A 24,015-nucleotide genomic window follows, 5' to 3' on the forward strand; every position below is an offset into this window, starting at 1 on the left:
GTCCACTTATTGGGATTGAGAGTGAATCAATATATAATATAGACCATAGTCAATCCCAATCCAACTTTGAGATGATTTACCATACACGTTTGATTGAATCATTCTCGAATGCGAATGCACATAATGATACGTATGGTTCATTCTATAGCATACATACATATGTTGTACATATGATGTACATACATACATAGCATGTATACATACATACATACATACATACACCGTGTGTTCCTCTATTCCTCTGTCTCTGTCTCTGTCTCTGTCTCTGTCTCTGTCAAGATTCTCAGCTATGGATGGCACCAGGATGGGAAGCAGATCCTCAACTCGACATGGTCCAGCTTCAGTGTTCAGCGGGCCCGTGAAGAGATGGAAGAAGACATGGTCACCTGTTGCGTCTTCTTCTTCTAACCCCCCTGCTACCGTTCCTTCCAGACTCCTCCTCTATAAATGGGTCCCTCTCACACCAGGTAATGAATTTAGCCCGATTCTCTCGAAACAGCCTGTTCCTTTCCGCCTCTCTTGCTTTCTTTGAATTGACTCTTGTTTCTGTGAATCTGTAGTGAAGTAATATGGGATTTGTTTGTATGCTAGTTCTTTGGTTATATTACGAGAGGGATCAATAGATAGACTGGATTTACTATCGTCTTCTGTTGTTTGGTATGACCTGTTATACAAAAACTGGCTTCAATTGGCATACAGAAGTGGCCCCAGTAGGTGTAACGAAAGTGCATTGCATGGATGCTACCAGAATAAAGGTCAAATAAAAGGAAACAGGGGCCTACTAAGTGGTACTAGTGATGGAGGATGGATCAATCGCCTTGATACATGATCGGCTTACCGTTTGTGCACACCATTGTTCTCTTCTCGAGTTTTGCTTCATTTTATTGAGTTGTCATGGTGCAAGCCCATTGATGATCCCAAATTTTGTGCCATTTGAGGTTTAGTGAAGCCAGTTGCTACGCTCTTTCTCTTGAAGCCTGAGGATGATGTAGTCACTGCTTCAGTTTTGTCATGGTAAATTGTCAGGTGGAAGGTTATGGTTTCATCAAAGTTGCACTTGTTCCATTCTGGAGGTAGTTCCCCAATGTAGACCTTAAGAGCATTTCATTCTTGCTGACATTTATGATGCTACCTTCATCCCGAATCCTCAGCAGAGAGAAAGAAAGACAGAAATAAAGAAAGGCATGTTAATGTCTCATAAGAGGCAACAATATCCAGTAAGACAGAACGAGATAGTGCATCTTAAAATCTTGCCTCATCTTGGAGAACAACAAATCAAAATAAATATTATGAACTAGCAGCATTTTCTAAGGGGCCAGATAAGGCTGTTATCTAAGCACTTAACATTCTGAAGTTTGGATGAATTGAAACTTGTCTTTAGATGATCTCCGACATGGGCTTATCCATGGTGGAGATGTCTTGAAAGCCAAGCAAACACCTTGAGTTGAACAACAATGGCCTTGATTAGTCAATAACAAGGGTGACAGGGCTGTAGCCTAAATGCATGGAAAATTGCTATTGCCTGGTCTATTGTAACCCCTTTCAAAATGTTATGGTCAAGGCCCTACTTGTGTAGCCCTTAGTTGATTTATAGCATGCCATGTGATTGAGTCAAAGGAAGTTGTGATGGCTCTTTGTAGATGAGTTTTTTGAGTTTTTGTTGTTGTCTCATTGTTATTAAACAAATTCTCTTCCTCTCTTGATTTCTAACTAGAACAGTCCCAAACATTGTTTGTCTAGGACCTTGTGGAATGGGCCAAAACCTTGTTGAGAACCTGCATCTTCTCCCTTATTTCATAAAAATCAGTACAATGACAAACGTAGTGCTCCTCCTATTTTAATCTTGTTAGCACAATCGATAGATCCATCTAACTGATGTGAAGAGTTCTTTGGTTTTTGTGTTATACTATGGACTGCATGAGATAGGTATGTATCCATGTAAGAGGACATGATAAATCTACCTGGAGACGTGTGTAAAAGAGGGCCTTATAGTGGGCTGTCTTCATACTGAAAGACATTGTGGGGCTGATCCATGTTCTCTCATGATCCCAATGTTAATTATATTAGTTTGGATTAATCTATGCTTTTCCATTTTCATCATGTCCAAGTGTGGAAAATCCAAGCTTTATTGTAATAGGTACATAGTATTCATATTTATTTTGAAATGGATGTTATCATCTCTCCAACCTCCATTCCTCACGTGATTGGAACTGTTCTTGCATTCTAGCATACCAATAATGGTTATCTCCATGTTCTGCCAGAGATTTTGATGACATGTGCCCAGATTATATCATGAGCACTACTTTGAGGCCATGTTTTCTTGCTCTAAATTTGAGTCCTTTAAATATATTGTCATTCATAGGTGGGTGTGTGGATGGGTGTTTGTAAAGCATGTCTTAGAACCTCTTAATAAACATCCAAATAGGGTAAAACAATTTTTGCCGAACCGTGAACATAGGTGTTGGTTTTTTGTGCAAAAAGGGTAATGAAGAAAATTTTCTTGTATGATAGATAGATTGTATTATTGTTTTCGAAGGTCAAATATGACCTATGAGACCAAACATATTACATTTTCATGCACATATGAAAGTGAGGAGCGACTCTCGATGTTCAAAAACTTTACTGATGAATGTTGCAATTGAGAGTGCACATTGTGACAATGAGAGAAATTTCTGCAAGGATGGGGTTTGGTTGAAGATGTGTGGAAAGCATAGTTGAATATGATCAAAGATAGAGCATTGTATCAAAGTGTGATACTCAGACTCTTGAGCTTGTTTTGGGCAAAGTGTGCATAGTTGGCTACTCTCATCAGTAATGCCCCAATGACTTTTCTCCCATCGTAGTATGAACTAAGTCACATGGAAACAATGGTTCGGATGGTTGACAACGGAATGGGCTCTAACATGTATCAATGTGTGCGGTTTCCCCGTTTGGCAAAGAATATGGTTTTGTAGTTGGGTGCAACATATGCAATATAATGTGTAAAGTGTGAGCCTCCACATTTCTACGATGTCATGATACATTGACATTCCAAAAAGGTCTCATCTATAGAGAAATCTAGTGATGCATCATGAAGCAAGTGTGTTCCATCCCATCTTCCCAACCATTTTTCTATATTTGGTATCTAACCGAAACACAAAATTTGCTTTTACGTGTCTTTTGGATCTTTTTGCGTGCTTCCCATTCGATCCTAGGAAGTCAATGTGAGGGACTTTTTTTTGAACCTTAAGCATGTAAACATGTATTTGACAACACTTTCCATGGTCGTGATCTCAATGGGAAATGATTCCATCTCAAGGAGTAGGAGGTGGGGTGTATGGTGTTTGTTTCTTGACTTGGAGAAACTATCCAAGAAAATGCTTTTGGACATTTTCAAACTCTTTCCAAGTGGACTCAAGGATGCTACTGCCCCATCACACCATAGGGAAGCACTGGTGTCACCAAAGTGTAGAGAAGGTATTTCTTGAGGACCCAATACTTAATTTCTATATGACTCTTTTTCTAATGCGTAATATGCTCTCTTTAAAGATGGCTCTTAACCACTTGTAGAACTCGATTTGAAAAAATCTATGTATATCAATCAGACATAAACGTAAATTAACTCGTGGAGGCTTAAGTAGAAGTACTAACAAGGGAACTACATGTGAAACTCGGGTTTTCGCATCCATGTGTAATGTCAATGTACTAGGTTAGGATAGGCATTATCTTTTCTTGAGAGATCCTATGCAATAGTCAACCAAAAGAACCGTGCACCAGCAGATGATGATTAGAACTGCAGACCTCCTTAAGTAAGACTTATCACCTAAAAGTGTTAAGATCATGAATAATTGAATCATGGTATATAGTTTTTAGGTTATGTTACACGTGGAGCATGGATTATGGTTTAGACTCTAGGAAAGTTGGATTATGGATATTTTATTTAGTGAATCTAGAGTAATGTTATGGATATTGTGATTTTGAGAATCAAGATTAGGATTGGCACTTCTGGTTTAATTATAATGTTGATTATGCATAATGATGATGAGTTCTAGTTCGGAGGAATCGGATTATTGATCCTAATTTAGGAAAATTAGATTGTTTCATGGTCTATTAAGCTGTTTAGCTTACAATCAGAAGGCATGGGAAAATTATCTGAATGCTTTATTTCTGGGTAATTGGAATTGGATTATGGATCCTGGTTTAGGAAAATTAGATTACGTCCCATGGTCTATTAAGATGGCTGGCCCACAGTTGGAAGTGATGGGAAAATGATCTGAATGTGTTATTTGTGGGTAATCTAACATGGAGATATGCTTTTGAAAAAATACGTTGTCTATCTGCAGGCAAGGAGGAAATTCCAGAGGAGACACCCGTACGGAGTTCCCAATACATACCTGTGCGTACTTGTTCGAGGGTTCTCGATTACAGTTAATGCTTTGCTTTTTAATGGGATTATCACAAAAGATAGTGGAGCTTGATCATACTTAGTGGGATTTTATAAGTATTTGCGATTCTTCATAATTTATTTCCGCATGTTGTTTCCTTGGTTCCTTCTTCAGGTGTCAATAGTTCTGGCACAGAGGAAAGAAGCCTCTCGAAAGGCTGAAGAGGAAACTGAAGGTGGTACCCGGCAAAGTGGTGATGAAACAGGAGATGTCACACCTCATGTCGAATCCTCGGATCATCCAATGGAGTCTGCAGATGTGATAGTCCTCTTGTTGCTTTTTATTATTGTTGCATGAAAACAGAACTTATCCAAATTACAAGGACATTGAGAAAGTCATAAACACAATGGGCCTAACTGCATTATTCAGGGTTTTAATTAAGACTATGGTTGAGTTTCTGGATATTATGTATGTACATAGAGGGTATCTCCCCCCTTCTGTACTTCTACTTCATACATCATGCACTCTCTCTATTTTATGTGTCTCCTCTATATGGGTTGTATTTTGCACATCCAAACTATAGACACTTTCCATTTAGACTCATATGTGTAATTCTTTAATGATCATCCCAATTTTGCACATTCTAACTGTTGAGTTAGCGTTGCAGACATGTATGCATAATGTTGTAATATGCCTACTCAAAGCCCGTCTCAACTTCATGTGCAATTTGATGCTTATAACTTTTTTTCAATATTTTGCATGTTCTTTTTTGTCATAGAGATTTATGTAGATCACATTATTCTGATATCAGTGATGGTGTGAGACCAGGAGCAAGCACCGGTTGAAGGGACCAATGTGACCAATGCAAGCCATTCATCGGCATCAGATGTGCCTGTTGAGGTTGAAATGAAGGTAAAACACATACAATATTTTAATAAAGAGATGCCTTCAATCTCCCATATAAGCATGATTTGGTACTTGTAAAAACTAGACCCTACCTGTATGTGTTTGTTGTATGCATTTGATGTTTGGAAAGCTTTGGTTTTGTGATTTCTTTCTTCTTTATTGTTAATACAGGATGAAGTTGAAAATCGGAAATCATCCGGTGAACCATCAACCAAGGTGGATGGGGAAGAGACTCAGGTGCCATCTGAGTCTAGTGCTGGAAGTGAAGGGGAAGGCTGATGATGATGATGATGATGATGATGATGCCATCTGTACACAAGGCAGAAATATTTTTGCTAGGTAGACAGGATCAGTCATTTCTATTGCTTGAAACCCTGGGTGGGTTACATGTTCCACTGTACTTCATATAGGAGGGTTTTAAAACGTACAAACCTACCGACAAATATATGTTAATGCTAATATGTTAAAGCTGTTTTGGTTAAAGTGGAAAAACCTAATGTTTCTCTTAACATATCATCTAACCCATTTCATTAACAACTAATATTACACAACTGTTATATCTGTTGTTGTTTAGTTAAAAGTTAAAACATTGTGATGACCACAATGCGGTCTGTGCAAAGTCTTATCCCATTGCTCTTGACATTGACCTCATGATGTGTTATATTTTTCTAGGAATAGAACGGTAATGTGAAATGATGAAAATAAATCGGTAATGGTGTGAGAATTTAGGGCAAGGTGGAGAGGTGTCTTTTATATTGTGAGAGGTATATGTGGACTAGGCTATTCCAATGGAGAGTGATTGCTATTCTTTGCATGCTAGGCTTTGAATTGTTGACCTGTGGCTTATAATGCAAGGGCATAAGCCTCAGTTTAAATGAATGTTGGCAATTGGGGATGAATTTGAATGTGGGTTTTGTCTGTACAAGATGTAAATCTGAACTTGGTGTATAGTAAACCTTCCATTCCTCTGGTTTTGGTTCTGGAGGGTGGGGGGGAAGTAAGGGTTATAGTAATGAGTTACTTGGATTCCAAAGGATATTAGAGCAATTGCTGATACTGGTGAGGGTTGTATTAATGAGAGTTAAAATAAGCCATGCATGCTAGTAGGAGCAAGCTCTTGGTAAGCATGATCTCGAACTGAAATTGCAAAGGGTGAAGTTTTATGATGGAACTCAAAATGTGAAGAAGCACATTGCTCGAGGGCTTGAACCTGCAATCTGAGGGTTGCAGAAGCACACAAGCAAGAGATAGCAGCACTACAGGGGGATTGAATTACCTTGGGATGAGATCTGGAGACTTGTTAAAAGTAGGAGTGATTGCGGGAAAAGCTGTAGCATGTATGCTATGGGATTGAAGCTAATCAAGTTTAGTGGTTACTAGGGATGTCCGAACTATCGCATTCGGCCATGTGCTCTCGCTAAATTTTCCGAACTATTTTTGCTTTTCTGAGCCCCACCCTTGCCTGCCCTCTATTGTCTTCTGCTCCATGTCTTTGGTTCAAACCCTAAATTTCTCACCTCTTTATTAATTCATACATATCTCTTGGCATCTGCTCTCTCTCTCTCTCTCTCTCTCTCTCTTTCTCGGGAGGAGTTTTTTTTGGGCTGACTGCTACGAAGCTGTCCATATCTTTGCTTTGTGTTATCATCTAGCGATGGTGAAAAGTGCATGAGGGTCCTCCCTGCCTGCCTGCCTGTCGCACACATCAGCTTCTCTGCTGCAAGGTCAGGAAATATATGTTTGCCCCTGCCTTCCTTATTCATTGGCCTTCCATTTATTTACTTAAATTATTCACTTCGTTTTTTGCAATCCTGCAATTCTCTCCCCCCTCTCTCTTTCTGCGGGAATGAAGTTTTCTCTGCATCAAAAGGTCTGCTCTGTTTTTGTGAGGAATTTCTCAGTGATAGCTAGAACATTCATGCATGCATCCATACATCCGCTAAGACATACATACATTCATACATATGTATGTATGTATGTGTATCTATATGCTCACACACACACAGATAGATGCATAGACAGATCTCCAGATATACGTACATGTATGTGCATGTGTATGTATATGCTCACATATGTGGATGGATAGATGGAAGCATAGCTAGATCCACAGGCAGATGCATGGATTGATAGAAATAGATGCACAGATGGATTGAATGGAATTAGATTTGATTAAGATTATAATGTCCATTTTGATTGTTTGCAATTCTCTGGTAAGTTATAATCCCACATGATGATCTGTTTAGATTCGCTTACAGAAAGTATTTTTGTTTTCGATCATTCTTAGTTAGGTGAATAAAGAAAGATGTCATGTGATCGCGGATACCCAAAGAGGATTGTCGTTGGGCTTGCCCTCTTACAGAAGAAGCATCGCTCTTTTGTACGAGAATCCTTGGTCAAAATCGCTAAGGAAAAAGGCATTGAACTTGTTGCTATAGACCTAAATTGCGCTCTATCGGAACAAGGTCCTTTCGATGTCATCCTTCATAAGATCCCTAATGATCCTCAATGGAACCAGCAGATTGTCTCGTTTTCGGAATCTCATCCCGAGGTCGTCGTGATTGATCCTCCTGATGCCATCGAGAGGCTCAATAATCGAATGACGATGCTCCAAGTGGTAGAGAATCTCCAAATCTCCGAATATTCTGATCACTATTTTGATGCAAATGTTAAGGACAATGATAATGATGGTAAAATTCCTATTGTTGGGATCCCGAAGCAATGTGTGGTATCAAGTGACGATGATAAATCTCCTGAGAATCTTGTCAAAGCCTTGGGGTTATCTTTTCCTATCATTACCAAACCTTTGGTGGCTGATGGAACCATGGATTCACATGCCATGTCAATTGTCTTCAACCCAATGAGCCTTTCCAAGATCAAACCACCTGTGGTCTTACAAGAATTCATCAACCATGGTGGAGTTATCTTCAAGGTCTATGTGGTGGGGAACTATTGTCAGTGCGTTAATCGAAGATCTCTCGCAGATATCGTTTTGGATGATCTTAAAGATGGTGGTCGAGAGCCCCTCTCCTTCCGTCAGATTTCTAACACGAGCATGGAAACATATTCTTCGGATCCCAACATCAAGGTATTGGAGTTTCCACCCCATAACTTCATCTCTTCTGTTGCTTCGAGTCTTAGAAAAGCTTTGGGTCTCCATTTGTTCAATTTTGATATCATTAGAGACTCCAAAACTACGAATTGTTACTATATCATTGATATCAATTACTTTCCGGGGTATGAGAAAATGCCGGATTATGAGAGAGTTCTCACTGACTTCTTTCTTAGCTTTGCTAAAAATTAGAGAGAATTCCTTCATTAGCTCTATGTGTCTTTTGTTGGAGGCATTACATAGTTTCAAAAAATACATGAATAGTTAATGGAAGCAATTCCAATCCACATTGGGCGGTTTCATGAGAAGGTTTAGATGTATAGAAGATTTGAAATCTTATACTTCTCCTTACGTGTATATATATGATATTTTTATTGAGAATCTTCTAGTTACATGTGAATCAAGGATGAGATGATGATGATTAATTGAAGTGTAAATAGATGTGTATAGATCTAACCATATGTTAGTTACATGTCAATCAAGGATGAGATGACAAGTCTACATATATGTGTATCTGTCTATCTCTGTCAATATGTATGTATGTAGCATGTTGTTTAAAGACATGCATTCTACGTACGAAATATGTTTTCGAGCTCTTACACATTCAAAACATATCCTGCATTTCAGAACTGCCATTTCTATAAATAAAAACAATCATAGGGCTCATCTTTTAAAAATGTTTTTAGGTTTATTTTGAAGAATTAAAAGGTAATTGCCAGTTTTCTGGCAAGACACCTCTATGAATCCTCTGCCATCTTTCAACTTCTTTTTCTTTTCCTTTTTCCTTCAATTTGTTGCAATTTGCGTGGTGATATGTCTTCGCATTGTCACCAAGATCTGATAAAAGTATTTCAATAACTTACCAGCAAGCCATCAAGATAAACATGTCTAAATACATGTCAAGATCCAACTTGTTGCTATTGATATTAGAATGTTCAACGTATTGTACATATTGAATTTATATCTTTAGTATAAGTATTCTAAGTATTGGAAAAATATGTTGAATGTTTGATAAATATGTAGAAGACGTAATGCTACTATGGCACAACCATGATATATATGGATTTGTAAACTAATACATAGGATAACTTTAAAGTATGAAGTCAATTAGCATGGGACAACTTTTTGGATAGAAAGCAAGGATTTGGTTTTGCACGCTAGGTAATGTCATATTTTATTTACGCCATCTTTATGTGTTGATAAGTAAAACAACTTTTGAATATGATTTCTTTGAAAGGTTAATCTATGTGGACATTGCTATCATTATTTGACGTGAGGTTCATGATACAAAATCTAGTGCACGGAGAATGACAATGTCATAAACATGGTTTTTTTTGAGGGGCTAGTAAGAGCTCACTTATTATTAGAGACTAGGAATGCTATTGATGATGTATTAGGAATACTTATTTCATGTGATTTATGCCTAGCCCTTTAGTCATGATAGAGAGGATGTCATGAGGTTTTTCATTGTTGGTCGGGTAGAACGGCCAAACGTGTGAAAAGAGACAGAAGGCTTGGAAACTATGAGAAATGATAGTTGTGAGGTTGAGTAGTTCGACAACCACCGACAACACTCAAGCGATCGAGAGAGCAACCCTCATCATGGGTTAACGGTAATCCCAAAGGAAGGAGGACACCATGCCATATTTATAGCCAGAATACAATGATGAGGCCGACGCAAAAGCGCATGTGTGTGCGTTTCTGACCACGTGGCAAGCCGACCATGTCTCACAACGTCCAACCGCAACTGATGCAGATGTGTTGAAGATAGCCGAGTTCAGCTTATCACTTGAAGGACAAGTGGCAAATTGGTATTCGCAGCATGACCTGGTGGAGTTCTAGTAGAACTTCAACAACTAAAAGAGAAATTCTTCCAATTGTTTCATAGGTGAATCCCACAACGAGAATTGATGAGTAAGTTCTACGTAGTGTATCAGGAACAGTAGGAGTCAGTTCCCCAATTCGTTATCCATTTCCAAAATCTTAGGCGGCAGTTGGTGCGCCCGCCCCCAACAAAGGAATTGAAGGAAACATTCTTGACAACTTTTCGAGAGCCACTTCGGACAACCTTGGTGGTCCTAGATTTCTTGGATAATTCACTTGAAATACATTTGCGTTCACAAGTGGAATGATCGCGCATAAATGGAAGGATAAGGAATATTCCGTTTGATTTGAGTACTTTTTCAGTGATATTACAAAACACATTGAAACCAGTATTATACATTCTCAAATATACTATGAAGAAGGTTAAAAATCCACCATTTTCATGATTTAAAAATAAATTAAAAAAGTGAAATTTCAAAAAGTTACATTCTCAATTTATATCACAAACTTTACAACCAATGTTTTTTTTATAAGAAACAATATTCATAGGAATCGAAAGAATTCAAAACACATGCTTTTATATTACTCGATTTGTTACTAGAGGAAGGTAGTTACACTTAATAGCCAAAAGTACATTCATGATTACTCATTTACGAAGAATCACTACTATAACCAATATACAATGAGGATTCCTCCTCGTCATCCTCAGATGTACCAATCAATGCATTATCTTCATCATAAACCAAATGGTTTGACTCTAGATTATATGCAACAAATCTCGTTTGCCTTCAACTCAAGCCACCTTGTAGACTTGGCAATTTTTCTTTTATTATATCTATCGTTGACTTCCTTAAACGTCCAGCTTTTGTAAGCGTGAAGTTGTACACGATGATATCCACATCAGAGATATCAAGGGTCAAGGTGTTACGAATGTTTCGCTTCCTCTTCCTACCTCCCCTTGTCGTTGGGCATTCAATCATCTCCAAAGTATACTTACCCGTAAAAGCATTTTCACTTCTAGTGTTGTACCAATGCACTTTGATAGACTTGATCATGTTTTCTATTTCATGCATTAGTATTTCTAAAATTTTACCCATTCAAAATTGGTGGCCATGTGAGTTCTCATTAGCAGGTGTTGCAATCAACATCCCTGCCGCGAGCTCTTGCAAAATGCCTTGCCATCTAGCTTCAACTGCTTTGGTCATCCTTGGTCCCACATAAATGTCTGTTTGTTGTGGATGGACCAAACTGTCATTAATCGCATTTGCTGGTTGCTCCGGAGTATTATTTACATGATCATGTTGTAGCGACCATGTGAATGACATTTCCAAGGTCCAATTATCACCATATACACAATTGTCAATAATTCCTTTCTGATCACTAAAAAATACATCCCACCATGACGTGTCTTGTTGTGTGGCATATTTCTTTGTGGCCTCAATATGCTTTCTTTTATCTATTATGGCTTGGTGCCATAAGTGTTTTTGTTTCGATATCAAGTCACTATGCAACTGTCCTTTCTTCTCAATTGACATTTGTTTAGCTTCATGGACTATTTTACTCGGCATACAAAGTAAGAACCGGCAACCACCTTCAGGTTCCCATTTTGTAGAAGATGAATATTGTTTGGCATACAAAAGCGTAGAGCCACTTATTTCATTTTTCTTTATCATAAAAATGCGATTGAAGCTTATATTGTTTTATTGGGTGAGCAATTTAACATTCCCAACACCCCCATTTGATATATAACTCGTAAAGTCATATACCTCCTTCAAGTGTAACACTTTTGGGTGTGGTGTATATGCATCACAAATGATATCAAATAGTTTTGGTAATGTGAAAGCATCATGCCGAGACAACTATCTAGAGAATGTGCTAAACATCTGATCTATATGATCACGTGTGTGGCCAACCAAAAGAAAATTGACTTTCGCTTTTCTAAGCAATCTTTGGTTGACCAACATACTTAGATAACCAAACACAGTTGAATTTTTGTTCTCTCTAGCAGTATTGTCCAATTGAATATAGAGAACAGGGGGGAATGGCTGGCCCCAAGACATTAAAACGCGGTGAATCACTTGAACTGTTAGGTTAGGGCCATTGTGAACATTAGGGTATGTAATGAAGACATTAGGTTCAATTGACCTATTATAAGCCAAACATCCCACCAAGTGCATTTGAACAAGGGACTCATCATTGATGTCTTTGGGGAGCCTCCGCATATGCGGTAAGCACGTCTTCTTCTAGTCCATGCCATCAATCATTAAGCACATGTATTGTTCGGGCCTCTTCAAACACTTGTCTCTATGATGCATCGCCTTCTTTTGTTCTAACGATTGTGCCTCACGATGCTCCCGTAGTAACTTCTTACTCATATCCTTTTCCATTGTTGTCTTCGCACCTTTAGCCAAACTTTTAAGGTTCGCACAAATCGAGCAATACCTCATGCGTACTTTACGCGGAATAATAACATTTGAAAACAATGTTCTCCGCAATCTTGTGAATTGGTTGATGTGACATATTTATCACTTGATAATAGCATTTCTGATCGATAGACATCATAAACTTCTTGATGTGTGTAATTATCAAAGAGGTGCATCGTACCCGTAGTAGGCCTTACTTCACATTTAACTAAAAGAAATTTTTTATCCAACCAATAACATGTCTTCCAATTGCACCTTTCATACTTGGAACCTCTTTACAATTGACAGTTTGATCCCCACTAAGAAGACGTTGTTGTACTCTATATAGACGCATGTTACTAACACATAGCACAATTTTGAATGTAACTCTACATATTTGTTGCACATGGAAGATTGATACTTTGAACCCCGAAGATTTGTCAAACACCAATTGCATATGTGAGACGAGGTAAGTGTCTTGCTCATCACCAGTCATTGAAAAATAGTAACGCCTTAATTCTGGCAACTTTGCTTTTCCAATCATTGACATACAACCACAAGCACAACATGTTTTGTTGACATCAAATCTAAGTTGCTTATCTGATGTCACAAAGTTAAATCGTGCCAAACGAATTCTACGTGGGATTCTTCTAATATGCATAGGGCTTCCCGATTTGTTTTCTTGAGTAGAAATAAGGGCAACCATATTAGAGTCAATTACATTGTTGTTAGGTTGACCGCCAATGATCTTCGATGTTTCATTGGCATTACCTTCATTGTATGTATCTTTATTGACATCGTATTATTCGATAGAGAACTCTTCACATGAGTCGTTATTCACATGGGGTATAAGAGAAGATGAGCTCAAACAATATTCTTCGACAAAAAATGATGTATTTGTCGACATACAATACACTCTTCAACCGAAAACGGTGAGTTTTCACCTTAATTTAATGTCTATATTATTTATTATTATATAAAATAAACAAATAATACAATAAAGAAAGATATTATTATTGTATAAAATTTATTTTATTAATTATATTAATAAATCTATACACTTCTCATTATAATGTACATAAACTTTATTTTATACCTTATTAATCATATAGTCTATATTTAAAATTTAATTTACTGTATACAAATAGTATGTTATTACAAATAGTTCAATAATGAAGATCACAATAATTTAAAAGTGTCATTCCCCATGCGTAAATTAACTTGCTATTCCCATAATGTGTATTAAATAAAAAAAATATAGTCTTTATCAGTGTTGGAAAAAGTCTCTAGCCCATACCGGATATTTTCCTGCTTCTCATGAACCTAACTGGGATTTTTAAATTCCAGCTAGCCATGTTCCTACCAGCGACAATGTCAACCAGAACATATTGAATTTTGTTTTTGGGCACATACCAAAAAAAAATAAAATCTAGCGCAATACCAAATCAAATCAATCACAAAAATTTGGATCCCAAAAACTAAAGATATATATTTAGCAAAACAAAATTCTAACTTTTTAAACAAAATTCACTTTTCAAAACTTTGTAAACTAGCATTAACAACATATTAGATTAAATTAGATCTAATATATATAGAAGTTCCAAAACAAAATCGATCAAATTTATAAAGTTTCAATCTATATCTTCTATGAAGTCCTCGATGTCACCATCATGCTCATGAGAAGTTCCTGTAAAAATATGACGATATGCCTTGCTTTCTCGCCACAACAAAATATTGGCACTAAGGTCATGTTCTTCTAAAGATTCTTATCAATGCATCAATCACATTGCTTTTTAGCCTATTTCTAAACTTATTTTTTATTAGATTTAGTCGACTAAAGCCTCTCTCACATGCTGCCGTAGAAGAACATTGAATTAATCCTATCAATGAAAGCTTTAGAAGTTCGGGTAGCGTTTCTTTCCATACATCATTACAATTTATCATACCCCAAACTTCTAAGAAATCTCTTCCAAGCCATTAAGTAGTGGCTTGCCTTTTGAAAATTGCATATTCATCATACAGTTTATTATTATCAATTATGGGAGAAAACGCTTTCCCATCTATCATTTTTTGAATGTCATAAAAATTTCCAAGTGTTTTCAACTCATTAAGACCTATAGTTTTTTGTGCTAAAATGCTTGTAGATCCGGTAGACATGTTCATTGGTGATAACATTTTCAACGTGGAAAGAGTCACCGAATCTTGAAGCCTTTTTTTTATTGTCTCTATTAATTCCTTAGAAAACAAAGTTTGGAATCATATGGCTTCAATTAAGTCCTCACCATCAATACATCCATCCATGAGGATGCTTTTATACATATTACCTTTTATAACATCTCTTAAAACTAAAGCATTCCTTTCTCTACCATATTCTGGAATAATTGGATAATTATAGCTATCCTTCTCAAAACCATTGAGATCCATCATAACATGATGTATAAATTGTTCTTCTATCTCCCTAATGGCTATCATAGCCAAATCTCCAATGCATGTCACATCCACATATTCCTTTTGGAATTCCATACTTAACGTAAACATGATCTTAAGTACATATGCAAGGAAGTGAATCATGTACACTACTTTAAAGTTTCTTAAACTTAAGAATACATTGTATGCATCACTTTGCGATTGCAAAGTCTTCATCATGGGTTCATACATATCACATACCCTCATGATAACACCATGCCGACTAAGCCATAGTGTCTTCACAATCCCAAGAATATGCAAATGTTTGTATTCTAATGCATCTTGCATCTTAGGTAATTCACCTTAGCACATTGAGCTCCTCGAGAAATGTGCGGCCACCCGATTCACAAGGGCATCTAACTGCTTGCATGTTTCTTTGTCTTTAATGTTTTTTGAAGCCTCTTGCACACACAAGTTTGTTCGATGTGCACAACAATGTAAGGAAGTCATAAATGGATTATATGACTTCAATCTTGTTGCAACACCTATAGACATACCTACCATAACAGATGCTCTATCACTTCCAAATCCCATCATTTTTCTAACATCTAAGTTCCACTTTTTTAGCAATGCTAAAATTCTTTCTGTTATTGTGTTCGTTGTACCATCCTCTACTTGCCTTCCTTCCTCAAATGTAGCGTAAAGGATTAAGTTCTTGGTTAAGCTTAAATCGGTAGCTTCATCTACCATAACCCCAAACCAAGGACTTGTTCTCACCCTATCATATATCTCAGCTTCAAGAGCCTTGCGAATGTGCAAGATAAAGCTTGCGCAAGCCTTATTATCGTTATACATTCGTGGAAGGCCTTCCACCACACATTCTCTTAACAATCGTAAGATGCTTTCCAATTTTCTAAATGTCAAATCCTCTTTAGCTATAAAATATGCACATTTAAACAATTTTTCAATTGCTACATCCACACTAGCTTTTTTCTTTGATGCACATTTTTCAAAACCATTCTTGTCTTGTTCTTGTAATAAAATGGCATCTCAATGGGCCACACTTCTTGCATGTTCTTCAAATGTAGAAGTCTTAAAGTTTTTGGCACTTGTTTTGCCAAATGAAGACTTACAACGAGGATCACTCCTACAATAAGTACACCATAAAAGACCAATTTCCAAATCCTCTTAAAGCCACTTATATTTAGTGGGCAAATCTTCTTGAAATTTTAGTTTGGCCTTACTAATTCTATTCATCTCATGAAGTAACTCGTGAGAGGGTTGATGGTCCTTTATAGGCTCTTCTAGAGACACATCTTCATTGGAAGATGACAAGTTTTTCCTAAAACTAGGCATTGTAAAGAGACTGATTTGCTTTCCTTTGCCTTTCGTATTTTTGTTGTGGGACCTACTGTAACAATAATGTAGAGTTACATTAGACTAGCATAATCTATGGATTCCATTTAAAAGAAGGGGAAATATACATACACAATCCATGTTTTCTAAAAAGAATACCTGGATTCCATGTAGAGTTACGTTAGACTAGCATAATCTATGGATTCCATTTAAAAGAAGGGGAAATATACCTGGGCAAATTAAAATACCTGGGATATATGGAAGATTACGAGGCAATCAAGGATCAAGTTTCCACTATAGATCTTCGAATCTATCAAAAAATTAAGATGAAAGAGGATGACTCACATTAGCTTATACACACATGCAAATCCATGTATGTAAATGTGAAAGAAATTGAGGGAACAAATATATTACAAACAATATTGAAGGACAAGATCAAGAGAAAAAAGTAGTTTATTATTAAAACAAGACGACAACAAAAATGTAAGGTAATAATGCTCGTCGAGTTTTCATGAACCCATAAATATTTGAGTTTGAACTCATACGATGTAATAGAACATAAAATTGATTGAACATAATATGTTTAGCAAGAAACAAATGATAAAAAATAACATTAAGTACACCATAAAAGACCAATTTCCAAATCCTCTTAAAGCCACTTATATTTAGTGGGCAAATCTTCTTGAAATTTTAGTTTGGCCTTACTAATTCTATTCATCTCATGAAGTAACTCGTGAGAGGGTTGATGGTCCTTTATAGGCTCTTCTAGAGACACATCTTCATTGGAAGATGACAAGTTTTTCCTAAAACTAGGCATTGTAAAGAGACTGATTTGCTTTCCTTTGCCTTTCGTATTTTTGTTGTGGGACCTACTGTAACAATAATGTAGAGTTACATTAGACTAGCATAATCTATGGATTCCATTTAAAAGAAGGGGAAATATACATACACAATCCATGTTTTCTAAAAAGAATACCTGGATTCCATGTAGAGTTACGTTAGACTAGCATAATCTATGGATTCCATTTAAAAGAAGGGGAAATATACCTGGGCAAATTAAAATACCTGGGATATATGGAAGATTACGAGGCAATCAAGGATCAAGTTTCCACTATAGATCTTCGAATCTATCAAAAAATTAAGATGAAAGAGGATGACTCACATTAGCTTATACACACATGCAAATCCATGTATGTAAATGTGAAAGAAATTGAGGGAACAAATATATTACAAACAATATTGAAGGACAAGATCAAGAGAAAAAAGTAGTTTATTATTAAAACAAGACGACAACAAAAATGTAAGGTAATAATGCTCGTCGAGTTTTCATGAACCCATAAATATTTGAGTTTGAACTCATACGATGTAATAGAACATAAAATTGATTGAACATAATATGTTTAGCAAGAAACAAATGATAAAAAATAACATTTTTGGGAGTTAAGAGATGTGTGCAGTCGGGAAAGGAATCTTGGAGGTAAATTTACAAGTATAAAACGTTTTCACCATTTAAATGATCCATGAAAGATAAATAAGAGTGTTAAACGATTAGATTTTCAACGATCCTTTTCAAAGTTGTAACATTCTCTACTGGGTACCAAAATTAGCCCTCTACTTCACATTTTACAAAAGTGGTGTATATATTAAAACAAGATGACAATACAAATGCAAGGTAATAATGAAATATACATGCCTCGTGATTTATTCTTGTCTATTCTCATCATCTTTCTGTGCTTTCTTTGTGCTAAGATAATTTGTTGTGCATAATTCCTCCCAAATTTCAACCTATCCTCCACTACATGTGTTTGAAATATATGTTGATTCTCATCTCAAATTTGTCAATTCATCTAGTTATATTGTCTAATTTGTTTATCATAGTAGCCCCTTGATGATGATGATGATGATGATGATGATGATGAAGAAGCGTAAATCTCTTTCCACACCTAGTTCACTTACATCTTCACAACTTCATGTTCACCCACTAAAACGAAGCATGAAGATTCAACCCTCTTCTCCAATGCACATACTTTGTGATGATCCCACATCTTTGCCTTACAATGTTTAAGAGACGTTTAAGAAGTGATCAAATCACTTGATAATTGAAAATGTCATACATGAATATTTGATTGAAAGCCTACATTGCAATGTATTGCAAAATGAGTCTCTTGATTATTGTTACATTTTATGAATGGTCTTACGGTTTTATTGTCATCAAACTACATACATGAAGCCTACACTTATTAATATGAATATTCTAGAGTAAAAACATACAATCTAGAAGGAAAATAAACAATGTAATGGAAAGTTCACATAATTATATGAGAAAATGGACTTAGGGTACAAGACCCTAATACTTAAAAATGTGCACTCACCTCGCAATAGAGAGTAGCGAGTGACGAGCAATGAACAACTCCTAGTGAGCGGTAAGTAACGAGCGGTGATCAATGAGCGGCAAGTAACGTGGGGGAATCAACGAGTAGTGAGCGGCGAGTAACGAATGATGAGTGATGAGTGACAAGCGACAATCAACAAGTGGTGAGCAACTATCAGTGAGCGACGAGCGGCAATTATTGAGTGACAAGCGACAATTACTGAGTGACGAGCGGCAATCAACGAGGAAGGACCAACGATCAATGAGTAATTACTAATAAGCAACGAGCAGTGGGCAATGTGCAGTGACCAGTAAACAATGAGCAGTGAGGAGCATTAGCGAGTAATGAGAAACGAATAACAAGCAACTCCTAGCGAACAACGAGGAAGTAGGAAGTAGGAATGACAATGAACAATGAGCAACGAGCAACGAGCAACGAGGAGGGAGCAGTGAGCAGCAAGCAACGAGCAACAAGGAGGGACTCGAGAGTAGCGAGCAAGAAATCAGATGACAGAGAGGGAGAAAAACAAAAAGAGGGGGAAAGTAAAACACAAAAAGGGGGTAAAAAGTGGTAAAGACAAGAAGAATATATAAAAACTTATTTTTTACCTTTATTTTTTTACATAAACTATATAAATAGCCGGTTCAAAAAATATGAACCGGCTAGATTCTGGTTGGTAGGAAAACTTGGCCGGAATCAATTCCGGCTGTCCCCCACCTTGGCCGGCAAAAGTCCCAACCCAATTGGAACGCTGGCACTGTTCTTGGGACGTTGCCCAACACTGGTCTTTATATACATATAGTATATATTCACAATCATTAGAGAGTAATAAATATGTTTGTTTCCAGTCTTCAATCATTGGTTCATTCATGAAGATCATAATCATTTAGAAGTACTAATCCCCATGTGGGAGCTATATTAATTTATTCCTTTATTTATTTCACTTTAATCATAAGTTCATAATCATTTAGTGGTAATTATAATCAAACTATTATAAAAAAATACAATCAATAATGTCCCATTATTGGCGCCCTAAGATTCCATGCCATAAATACAATTGGGATACAACTATTATCACCAATAATTGGTAAGCACATATGTACCTTTAACTATGACTATAACTACCCTAGTCTACGTAACTGACTAACATATAAGTAACCCTTAACTAACATCCAAAACTTATGTCGTGACTTTGTACTAACAAAACTGTACTAACGACTAGCTAACGTAGGGGAGCTAACTTGCATGTAACCCAACTTTGGTGGACTAACTATAGTTACATTAACCACGGCTTTAAATCCCTATAAATAAGAGGACCTCGTCATTTACGAGATCTCACACGCACAATCAAGCACAGAGAGCAATCAGAACAATCAGAGCATCACCAACGCAAGAGCACGTGACTATGTCCCTGTCACTAGCAAGCATGAAAATCATGTCTTCAAAGAGGATTGAGTGCAAGGACTCTAGGTAGGCAACTAACTGTATAGACACTTCATGAGTTGTATGTTTTCCAACCATGTCCAAACATACATTGGTCCTGATTCAAACAAGAACTCGATATGACATATTGAGTTCTTGTTTAAAAGCCTATATGTTAAATAGGAACTCGATACGGCATATCGAATTCTTGTTTACAACCCTCTCCTTACATAGAAGCTCGATACGGGGTATCGAGTTTGTGTTTACAATAGACCTTTAAACACAAACTCGATACGCCGTATCGAGTTTGTGTTACGGTAGACCTTCTAAACACAAACTCGATACGACGTATCGAGTTTGTGTTTACAGTAGACCTTCTACATACAAACTCGATACGGCGTATCGAGTTTGTATTTACAGTAGACCTTCTAAATACAAACTCGATACACGGTGTCGTGAAGATTTTTGCCAATAGTGTGAAACTTGTGAGGAATATACGAAATCGAGTGTGGTTCTTCTTATGAAATATAAAACAATAATAGGGAAGATACTATTTAAATAAGTTTAATATGTTGGTACAAATAGATAGAGGTCTTGAAGAGCTTTTGAATGCACTTTACTACGTAGGAAACAAACATCTAAGTGTCGAGTTATGTGGGTATGAAGTTTGCAAAGAAGAAGAAAGTAAAACAATGTGATATCCCACATAGACAAGACAAATAAGGATCCCACCATATATAAGGCAGAGCAAAATCTATTATCTTTGGGTTTATGTGTGGAGCATAGAAAGGTTAAGTTGTATGACTTAACGAATGGATGTAGCCAAATGCATATAACTACATGTTTTGGATGAGTCCGAGGATTGGACCAGTGATGATCTAGCGACGAGACCGGTCACCGACATCCGGCGACCTCAAGATGCGGACCGAACTGGGCCAAACCGAACGGATGCAAATAGGACGGATCGCGGTGCATGATGTTTTAAAGATATTTGGTCCAAAAGCCTAATAATATTTTGTGCTTTAAAAGGGATGTAAGCAACACTTTAACCTTGCACCTCCAAGATAGGAGGCAATAGACTTACCATTAGACTATGTCATTTCCTTAGAAATATTTTTCCTATCATTAGAGTTTTACATGTAAATTCTCATATTAGAGCTTTATTGAGTGACATGTGATGCATGAGCGCCAAATGGCAAACATGCATCCCATGCATTCCATGCATTGTATGCATGTCTTGTACCCTCACATGCATCATATGCATGGGAGCATCTATAAAAGGGTGGATGAAAAAGATCAAAGGGGGCGATGTATTAAATCAAGAAATTAAAAGTAAGAAATTCGTTATCCAATTGATGTATCAATCTTGTTCTTCAAATCTAAAGTCAAGAGTTCAATCTTAATCTCTCTCAATCTAAAATCAAGCGTTCTATCTTGTCTCAATCTCTCTCTCTCTCTCTTTCAATCTATCTCAATTCCTTTCTCGCTAAAGCTAGTGCAAACTTTGAGTCCTTCTGGTCTAGAACCCCGACGGTTCCGCTTCACGATCCGCACGTAGTGACGGATCTTCACGACATAATTAAGTGGTGAACCTAACGTGAAAGAGGAGGCAGGAAGGATCAAATCGAGGATCAACTAATACTTGGAGATGGCATCGTCAAGCAAACAAGTGAGAGAGTTCAAAAGGACGATGCTGATCGTCGAACAAATGATGAGATCTCGAGACAATGATGCGAGCGTGGAGAAGGCCGTCGACCGTGTCGTGGAGCTCGAGGGTGAATTTGATGGAAGGAACATTACGAAGTTCCTTGATGCATACAAAAGGGAGATGAATCAGAGGAATGTGTCTGAAGCACGTCAAATCACAAGTTTCAAGAGAGTGGTTGCAAACAACATCCAAAGACACGTCATTGAGCTTCAAGAAGGCAAGACAACATGGTCCGAATTCGAGAAAGAGATATTAGCAGAGTTCACAACGGAAGATTTGTCGAGGATGACTTGACATGCCTTGATGAAGTGGATAGAGAAGAAAAATAAGAAGATGAGCGCCTCAAGGGTGTATGACGAATTCGACCAAATGTTTCGTTGTCTCCCCGCCACAGACCAAGTGCTACTTGAGGAGGAAAAAACTTTGTACTTCCTAAAGGCTGTGGATATAAAGGATAGACGAGAACTGGGTACTCTCCTCGAAGATGATACCCAAGCGAACGGGCTTGTGGCGGACTGGGTTGCAGTGACGCGAGCATGCAATAGGCTCGACAAGCGTTGTCAGTGGGTTGATGACACCGACTTGGCGGGATCCACTGTCACGGAGAAAACAAGACAACCAAAAGTAGCTGAGCCGCCCAAACAAAGCAGCCCGAAAGAAAAGAAGATTGATGAAGACATCATCGAAGAGCTAGCAAAGAAGTTCGAGATGGTCACGCTAGCCAACATAAATCGTCGGGGCCCCAAAGGAAAAGAATCCTTTAGATGCGTGTGGTGCGATAGCATGGACCACATGAGAAGGGATTGCGCGAGCCTTCGAGAGGCGATTAGACAAAATATCGTATACATGGATGACAACATTATCTACTCGACTAAAACTCGAAGACCCCTGCGGGTGAATTTTGGAAGAGGGGGAATGAAGAAATCTATGGAAGATGCCGATGCTATGTCAATCTATGGGCATATCATTTCATATCTTTTGTATGATTGCATTTGTCTCGTGGAGGGTCCAGAATGGTTGTCGGCATTATGCTGCAACGGCTGGAATTAGAGTCGGAAAATATAAAAATGAAGCTACTAGAGTGGGAGCAAAGTTTTGGTCTTCCGTTCTCGAGTATGAGAAGATGGGGAAGGTCACATCGAACGAGGTAGAGCTTGCGGACCGAAGCGTGCAAAGCATATGCGATGGTCGGATCCGGTGGATGACAACACCATACTTGCGAAAGTGATGTGCGACAACCACGAGGTGTTTGTCGAAGAAAAGAGAAAAAGAATAGAATAGCAAGGCCCATCAAAAAGACATGAAACAAGGAACGCGAAAAAGAAAGAAGATGCAGAAACGAGTTGACCTTTACAAATTGAGGAAGGAGACTCAAGCTGGAAAGGGGAGTCGAGCAAACGAGTCGAAGAAACGGTTCGGCCTGTGAAGGTTGGTGTCGAAGACCCCGCTCGAAAGACAAGGACTATGCCTACCTATAAGCTAAGGTTGGACATAGAGCAGACGACAGACCTAAAGAAGATTCTCGAGGAACGTGTTCTTGATAGCCACGTGACTTTGTCCTTGAGGGCATTATGAAGGAGTTCCACGACACGATCGTGGACCTTGTAAAAAGGAGGCAACAATCGGACGAGGAATAAGAGAAGCCACAAAAAGGACAAACAAATGCCATAACGATGGCAAGGGACGAAGTCGATGAAGATATGGTGGACAACCATTATACTCAACCTCATTGGGCACGAGCGACAACAGAGATGCCGATGAAGATCGGGGAGAAGAAAGAGACCGTGGTAGCCTTGATCGACCATGGCTTGGAGATCAACCTCATGTCAACCGAGTTCTACTAAAAAGGAAGATGGCCAATCGATACAAACCACAGATGGAAGATTCGAGCGGCAACAAAGTCTACGGAGGACTTGTACGGAGCTTGTCCCAATGTTAAAGTCACGATCGGGGATGTGGAGATGGATCAACACTTCTTCGTGCAAAAATTGGGGTCGCATCATGTCATCCTAGGACAACTGTATATCACATCATCCCAGATGGAGACCAAGGTGTTCGATAATGGAGCAGCCTTCGCGCGAATCAAGAGTCTTGACAATCAAAGATCTGTTCAATTTCTAACGGTGCGAGCTAATCATGAAAGAAA

The 24,015-nt window shown here is 37.8% G+C and overlaps 2 protein-coding genes across 2 annotated transcripts; both read left to right on the top strand.

The window, feature by feature from the left end:
• The first annotated feature begins 212 nt into the window (after positions 1-212).
• On the top strand, positions 213-5,767 carry LOC147857653 (uncharacterized). The gene is made up of 5 exons (XM_087327814.1): positions 213-467; positions 4,323-4,375; positions 4,539-4,682; positions 5,193-5,276; positions 5,442-5,767. Exons 1-5 carry the CDS (start codon positions 290-292, stop codon positions 5,547-5,549), a joined length of 567 nt encoding a protein of 188 aa, XP_087183940.1. The 5' UTR covers positions 213-289; the 3' UTR covers positions 5,550-5,767.
• Positions 5,768-6,840: 1,073 nt separating this feature from the next.
• Positions 6,841-8,771, top strand: LOC147857654 (inositol-tetrakisphosphate 1-kinase 5-like). The gene is made up of 2 exons (XM_087327967.1): positions 6,841-6,994; positions 7,555-8,771. Exon 2 carries the CDS (start codon positions 7,573-7,575, stop codon positions 8,569-8,571), a length of 999 nt encoding a protein of 332 aa, XP_087184093.1. The 5' UTR covers positions 6,841-6,994; positions 7,555-7,572; the 3' UTR covers positions 8,572-8,771.
• Positions 8,772-24,015: the final 15,244 nt, after the last annotated feature.

This window comes from Azolla caroliniana, unplaced genomic scaffold (assembly GCF_043228905.1).
Source record: "Azolla caroliniana isolate FFs.n. ecotype wild unplaced genomic scaffold, voAzoCaro1.0.p SCAF_11, whole genome shotgun sequence".
Classification (NCBI taxonomy): Eukaryota; Viridiplantae; Streptophyta; class Polypodiopsida; order Salviniales; family Salviniaceae; genus Azolla; species Azolla caroliniana.